General features: G+C 41.5%; 1 protein-coding gene across 1 annotated transcript; it reads left to right on the forward strand.

Moving 5' to 3' along the window:
* Positions 1-1006: 1006 nt before the first annotated feature.
* LOC127569148 (protocadherin-10-like) lies at positions 1007-3546 on the forward strand. The gene has a single exon (XM_052013530.1). It carries the CDS (start codon positions 1165-1167, stop codon positions 3544-3546), a length of 2382 nt encoding a protein of 793 aa, XP_051869490.1. The 5' UTR covers positions 1007-1164.
* Positions 3547-8197: the final 4651 nt, after the last annotated feature.

An 8197-nucleotide genomic window follows, 5' to 3' on the forward strand; every position in this document is an offset into this window, starting at 1 on the left:
AGCCTTGTAAATCACTCGATTCAGGGGCAATTTGGCATTGGCAATAAATGCTGCCTTGCTCCTTGGTCCTGACAATATGAATTAAAATTTCCGAAGATGTATGCCGCAGACTATATAGGTACAACGACCAATATTTAGCAACCGATTTATATTTCTTTACTGTTTCTGGATGAGTGAAACATGATTTCCCCATGGCCAACATTACAACCGTGATGCACCTGAAAACATCCCATTAATTATAATGTGTTGTGAAAGTCACTATCAATGTTAGTTTCGCAAAGTTTCTTCGGTGGAAACTTTAATCCTCAAGTTTCATTTATATTTCCTGCACGCTCTGGGGATAAGACATTAAATCCTTGGAGCTTGTATGTCCAGAATAATATTTACTTCCCATTAATTGCTATTTACTTTTTTTTGTGGTTTGACCTCTGTTTTCTGGACTCAGAATCCTGAAATTTGCTAATGGTCAGCATGGATTTGTTGATTATGTTATCACGAGAATAAACTGTCTCACAAGACGAAAGATCGCACATACTTCACATTCGCTTAATCACTGTATTTAGCCGGTACATGTTTATCAGTGATGGGATAGTTTGTTCATTCTGTCCACCTGTTTTCTTAATAATGCCTTCACATGGCATTATTACAACAAGATGGATTTCATCACAGGACGTTCGTCTCTCTTGTTGCTTGCAGTGAATGAAGGTGCACTCGTGGCGAAGCGTATCATTTTAGCTACAATTGTCCTCTAAAGATGGTATCATGACATTCGGAAACATATCTTGCAAAATAAATTAAATCGCCAATTTATCAAAGACTGCGATATATGGTTGTACACTATTAAATATTCACGAGAACAGTATAGCTTTAAGAAATGTTGACGTAGTTGTTGAAAGGGACTGGTTGTGTCGCTGTGTACCAATGAAAACCTGAAATGCAAAGATAGATCCATTAGCCCTCCCACATCCCAGAAAGAAAAATCAGAATCGACGAGAAAACCGGGCAGTGCGCATTCAGGTTGTGGATTCAAGATGAGAAGGTTAAACTTCATGCCTTTACGCATTTAGAAAGTAGACAGATTGCTGCAATAATTTGGGGGTAAGACCAGTTCTCCGGTATAATCGAGCAAAAGACTGGATTTGGAAAATAATTCAGTACAGAACAATGGCGAATTCGGCGCTCGACAACGCCATTGCGTTCAGCAGGTTTGCTTTCATGATTCTGGGATGTACAATGGGTCTGATTTCAGGACAAATTCGCTATTCTATCCCCGAGGAAATGGAATTAGGGGCGTTTGTTGGGAATATCGCTGAAGATTTGAGATTAAATGTACCGCAATTGTCCGCTCGTAAATTGCGACTAACCTCTGATAATGGTGGACAGTATATGAAGGTTAATTTGGATAGTGGATTTCTGTATATTCATGAAAGAATCGACAGGGAGTTTCTTTGTGGACCAGCAACAATGTGCACTATTCCGTTTGAAATAATACTGGAAAATCCTTTGACGGTGCATCGCGTGGAAGTGGAGATTCTTGACGTAAATGACAATCGCCCCACTTTTCGGGATAGCGCCGTTGCCTTACAGATAGCCGAAACCATTGCACCCGGGATACGCTTCCCTCTCGTGAGTGCGGAAGATCCGGACATTGGAATAAATACAGTCGCTGCTTATATAATCAGTTCCAATGAATACTTTAATCTGAAAGCGCAGAGAACTGAGAACGGCGTTATAAGTGCTGAGTTACAGTTAGAAAAACCATTAGACCGAGAGATGCAGTCAGCCTTTCAGCTGATCCTGACGGCTACTGACGGGGGAATCCCTCAGAGATCCGGCACAACTCAGATTCTCATTACCGTAGTGGACGTCAACGATAACCCACCAGTATTTGATCACGAAATATACAAGGGCAGCTTAATAGAAAGCGTACCAAAAGGAACCATGGTTATGAAAGTCAAAGCAAATGATTTGGACGAAGGGCTAAATGCTGAGATAACATATTCTTTCAGTAAGCTAACTTCACCAAAGGTTCTCGAATTGTTTAGTTTGAACCCCCACACTGGGGAGATTCGGGTCGCAGGAGAACTAGATTATGAAGAAACATCCAGTTATTCCCTGAATGTCCAAGCTGTGGATCACGGATCACCTGCGATAGCTGGGCACTCCAAAGTTTTCATCAAGGTGATTGATGTAAATGACAATGCGCCCGAGATAAAAGTGACATCCGTTACGAGCAAAATTCCGGAAAATGCTCCACCAGGAACTTTGATAAGTTTGCTCAATGTCATTGATCGCGATTCTGGAGAAAACGGGCAGTTTCACTGTGATGTCCCAAAGAATATTCCCTTTAGAATTCGAATGTCATCGAAAAATCATTTTGAGTTGATTACCAGTGATCTGTTGGACCGTGAAGTAGTCGCTGAGTATAAAATACCTTTTGTAGCTCGGGACTTAGGTTTGCCTTCGCTATCGACAAATAAAAGCATCCATGTTGTCATTTCAGACGTTAATGATAACGCCCCACAGTTTGGTGCATCGTCTTTCAACATATATATAATGGAGAATAACTCTCCTGGCAGTTCTATTTTCGCGGTAACTGCAAAGGATCGTGACATGGACCAGAATTCCCATATTTCTTATTCCTTTCTGGAGAATCTTGTTCAAGACTTTCCAGTGTCAACTTACCTCAGCATTAACACGATGAACGGAACCATTTACGCGCTGCGTTCTTTTGACTATGAGGAACTCAAAGCTTTCCAGCTGCATATTCAAGCCCGTGACGCTGGAGTGCCCCCGCTGAGCAGCAGCGCTACAGTAAATGTGATCATCCTGGATCAAAATGACAACGCTCCGGTAATTGTTTCGCCTTCAGCACACAGTGCACCAACAGCAGTGGAAATCGTTCCGCAATCAGCGGCCCAGGGGTACTTGGTTACTAAGATAATGGCAACCGATGCAGATTCTGGTCAGAACGCGCGGCTATTTTATCAAATGGTGAAAGCTACAGATCCCAGTTTGTTTAACATTGGAGAAAATTCTGGTGAAATCAGAACAGCGCGCAAAATCTTGGAGTCCGACACAACTACACAAACTCTTTTCATCTTGGTGAAGGACAACGGGAGGCCAAGCCGCTCCAGCTCGGTTACAATGCAGATTGCAGTCTTGCAGAATATCACTGAAAAAGTGACTGGTAAATCTTTGAGGAATTCCGAATATTTCCCTGATTTGAATCTTTATTTAATAATCATTTTCGGTTGCACTTCCGTTCTGTTTCTTGTGATTATCCTTCTGCTAATTGGCATGAAATATAAGCAGAACACAAATATCTCCCAAGAATATTATTCTCCCAGTTGTCGTGGAGATTCAAACTGTACGTTCAATCGGAGACCTGCAATGGAGGAAACTTTGCGCTATCCTGGGACTGGTCGTATGATTCACGTACAAGAAGCGCAACATTACTCGGTCTGTCTGTCTCCAGAATCAGCGAAGAGCGATTTTCTCTTTTTGAAGCCATGCAGCGCACCCATGTCTCAGGCCCAATGCTAAATTACAATGAGATGGTTACATCACGACTAAATTATTGATATATACATATCCATGAATGTGGATCAATATGAGCGATGTAGTTCATTAAATATTTTATTTCTGTATGTCTTTTATTTGTAGTAGCTGCGCTGAATTACTTATTGGTCAAAAATAAAATCTCCAGTAACTGGATTCCAAGCGTCTGAAACTGTGTTTTTGTTTACCTTGAACGAAGCCCCTGACTTGTCACTGAAAATCCTGCACAAATGCATTGTTTTTGGATCAACCATCGAAAGGAACTTGGTGCATGGATCCAGTCACTTTACTTCAAGATTTAACATTACATTGAGAAACATTCTGAGAATTCCAACGGAGTCGTCAATTGAAATTCTGCTTCGATATTCATCTGAAAATGTTGATGTCAACACTGAAAGTGAGAGAATAAATGGTACCAATTTATACGTAAGTATAATAAATCGTATAAATATTAGGCTACTAGGTCAGTCTGTTAATGATATTTAGAATATTTGGTGCAATCATATTTTACACAATGCATATTAATTATCAGACCCAGAAAGAATATCATTGAATACAATGGATCCATATTTTTAACGATATTCTTCCTGAGCCTGGTTATACCACTTATGATCTTTTCCTCTGCATTAGAGTTGAAACTATATTTGAATACATTTAAATCTAAACCGAATGTTAATCCTGTTGATTACCGAAGATCGACAGTGCCCTTTAAATGAACCATAAAAATCACGTTGCCTGGAACGCAAAGGGAGAGAATGAATCCCCGGGTCATTGCAATCTACTAGCCAAGATAGAAAAAGAATCTTGGCTATATCCATTTTTTGCATGTATCCAGATCTATCTTCGAAATAACCACGGTCCGGTTGGTTGCTGAAGTGTGGGAACAGCACTGGCGGATCAGGGGGAAGAGTTCACCAAGACAATTGCAACTGAAGAAGATTCTGGTTCATTCCATCAGATATTTAAAGCACCTTTTCCCGATTGTTGAAATTAGAAACCCTGAAATGACACAACAGTCCGACGTATCAAGCTTCAGTCACGTAAACTTCCATAATCTGTAGCATTTTGTCGCGTTCGCCCCTGTAGCACAGATGCACCCCGTGTTTAATAGAGGAAAATTTTACCAGAAATGATTGAAGTCAAAACTGTAACCTTATCAGAAGTCTTGGACGCGTGGGCTCTGACTCAATGGGCGATACGTTTGCGACTGAAGCAGACGCTTGCGCCTTCAAACCCCAATCAAGGACCAGAACAAATATTACAAATCTGATTCCCTTGTGCAGAACTTGTGGGGTGCTGCACTGACTAAGCTGTTGTCATCCAAGGTAACAGTTAAATGATGATCCCGTCTGCTCATTCACGAAGGCCTAAGTTATTATAAACGATGGCGTCGCGGAGATGAAGTTACGAAATGATTCCTCCAGATTTCTGAGAAGAACCCTTAAAACTGTTAATATCACAGCAGGTCAGCTGTAGTATTTAAATGCAGTTAATAATCTGGAACCAAACACTGATCCTTCCTAATGACTACAGTATAATTCGTCAAATTGTCATTAAAACCCATTTGGTTCACAAAGATTATTTGGAGGAGGAAAACTGCCATCGTTACCTGGTTTAGCCTATTCATGGTTGAAGACCCACTTTGGTCATTTACTTACTGCGTCACCGCTGTATTTTCTCATATGATATGTTCGGTCTACCAGAACGAGCAGACGAAAGCCTCTTGCCACTGTTCACCTGAGTCACTACATCACAGTCAGTACAGCACCTTCACAAATCTTGCACATGGAATTACATTTTGCTTAGTTGTTTCGCCAGTTGTATTATTGTTTTTAAATGCTTACAACTGCCTCAGAAGCATGTGTGTCACCAACGGAGCCACAGCAGGTTCACTGATAAGGTTACTAGTTTTCAATAATCTTTTCAAGATTGCCCACTATGGAGGATTGTATCAAAGTTTCAATTATCTGAGACAACTCACCTGACCATTTTAGTGGTAGCGAGAACAAGGGTGCAGCAGGAAAGATCTGAGCAGGTGTTTTTGCTGCATAACCGATTGACTGCTTCTCGTTAATTTTGTCAATGGTGGCGCAGCAGTTCTTCTATTGTCTTACACCGCCAGGTATCCTAGTCTTCTGTCGGTGTCTGTGCGGAGTTTGCACCTTCTCAACGTGACGGTTTCCTCTAATGCTCTGGTTTCCTTCACCATCTCAAATATATGCAAATCATCACTGTAAATTGGCCTTAAATGTAGGTTAATGACAAAGAAAGGATGCAAAAGGAGAGTTGTTGGGCATGTGTGTGAGAGAGAATAACCAGAACTCTAACTCTAATGTAGTGGCACAGGAAATGCGGAAATGAGACTGAAGGAATTGAACACGCACCCTCGCCTTTGCCCCGACAGCCGCTATGGGCCGAATGATCTCCTGGTGTATCACTCTAAGATGCTGAAATTGTCCATGAAGTCATTTCATTCAAGAACTTTAGGATGGGAAATAACTTTTTGCCTTGTTAGTTTCGCCCAAATCCCAAGAAACGAAGATGAAGAGAGCAGACTATCTATACCTATATTAATACATAGTTGTGCTAATCTGTTTTTTTTTTGTGATTTGTGCCGAGTAAAATTTCAACTGTCATGTACCCAAACATGTATCCCTTAGTTATAAAGGCCATCGTAAATGTCCCTATAGTAAGGGAAGTCCTTCAGAATGTATTCCATGTAAATATTTAACGTTTCCTTTATATTCCTTGCGTCCACTGCGAATGAGGCATTATATGATTGGAGATCTGACATTCAGGCTAATTGTTACTTCTATACTGCCTTTAATACAATTGACATCTAATTTGTGTTTTTAACATCACGGCTTGACAAATCTCAAATTGTTTTTATTTCATTATGTTGAAACAGAAGTGTGCAGCTGTCCTGAGGCAAATATCGAACTTTAATCAATCAGGTCCAGTAAGCAGGTCTGACAGGGGCGGGGGGTGTGGGTGGGTGGTTCAAGAAACGTTTGATAGACCAAACTGCATTCATTTTAGTGCAATAAGCCTGAAAGGTAAGGCCTATGAATTCAAGAGATGGATAGGCACTTGAGACCGGAATATTATGGGTGTTGTTGAAGGATGGATAAGACTGGCAGCTCAATGTTCGAGAGCATAGTTGCTACAGGCGTGATAGAGGTGGACGTAAGAAAGGAGGAGGAGCAGCTCTGTTTTTAATTACGGGGAACACCATGGTAGTACTTCGACAGAATATTCCTGGGGGGTCGTGCTTTGAGGCTATTTGGGTAGAACTTAGAAATAAGCAGGGTCTGATCACATTGATGGAATTGTACTATAGACCGCCCAATCGTCTGCTGGAATTGGAAGAGCTGACATGTCGAGACATACATAGGGTTGTAATGCTAGGCGATTTAAACTTCCCTAATATTGACTGGGGCTGACATAGTGCTAGGAGTTTGGATGGGGCAGAATTTGTTAAGTGTGTCCATGGAAGTTTTGTCAAGGGATATGTAGATGGAAAGGCGACAACACTCGACCTCCTATTGGGAAACGAGACTGGGCAAATGGGTAACCGTCAGTGAGAGAGCAATTTGGGACCAGTGACTATATGTCTATCCGCTTTTTTAAAAATGGGGAAAGAAGTAGGTCTGGTCCACCAGTTAATGTCTCAGTTGGGGCAAGGATCATTTGGTAACATTCGACAGAAACGTGCAAATTTGAATGGGACAGGTTGTTCACAGGCAAACGGAATCTGGTAAGTGGGGGGCTTTTAAACGTGAGATAGGGAGTGTTATGGACCAGAATGTTCCTGGTAGAGAGAAGGGTAAGGCTGGCAAAATTATTGAACCCAGGCTGACAAGAGATATCGAGGAACTGCTCAGGAAACTGAAGAAGGCATACAGCAGGTACAGGCAACTGGGATCAAGCTAATCGCTTGAAAAGATGTAGAAGGACACTTAAGTAGGAAATCAGGAGGGCGAAATAAGGACATGAACTATCCTTGGCAGGTGAGATAAAGGTGAACCCTATGAAGTTCTATGTATATTAAGAAAAAAAGTGTAACTAGGGAGAGAATATTTACCCTTAAAGACCAGTGTGGTCGTCCACGTGTAAAGCTACAGGAGATGGACGAGGTTTGAAATTAATACTTCTCGTCTGTATTTACCGTGCAAATGCTCATGGAAGTGAAGAAATGCTGGAAACAGTAATTTCCTGAAATATTTGGACATTACGAAAGAGGAGGTGTTGAGATGCGTAAAGGATAAATCACCCGTGCCTGACCAAGTGTATCCTCGGATACCGTGGGAAGTAAGGGAATAATTTTCTGGGGCCCTGGCAGAGAATTTTGTATCTTTCTTCGCCACGAGTTACGTACCAGAAGACTGGAAGGTGGCTATATTTTTGCCTTTATTTAAGAAGTGATGAAGGTAGGAAAAGAGAAGAGGTCCTGAAGGAGGAATACAAGGCATTAGGGAGAAGGTTGAAAAGTAGGACCTCAAGGGTAGTAATCTCAGGACTACTACCCGTGTCGCGTATCAATGACAGGAAGAATAGAAAGCTCTGGCAGTTAAATGCGTGGCTGAGTGACTGGTGCAAGGGGCAGGGCTTCAGATTCTTGGATACCTGGGACCTT

Source organism: Pristis pectinata, chromosome 4, assembly GCF_009764475.1.
Source record: "Pristis pectinata isolate sPriPec2 chromosome 4, sPriPec2.1.pri, whole genome shotgun sequence".
Lineage (NCBI taxonomy): Eukaryota > Metazoa > Chordata > Chondrichthyes > Rhinopristiformes > Pristidae > Pristis > Pristis pectinata.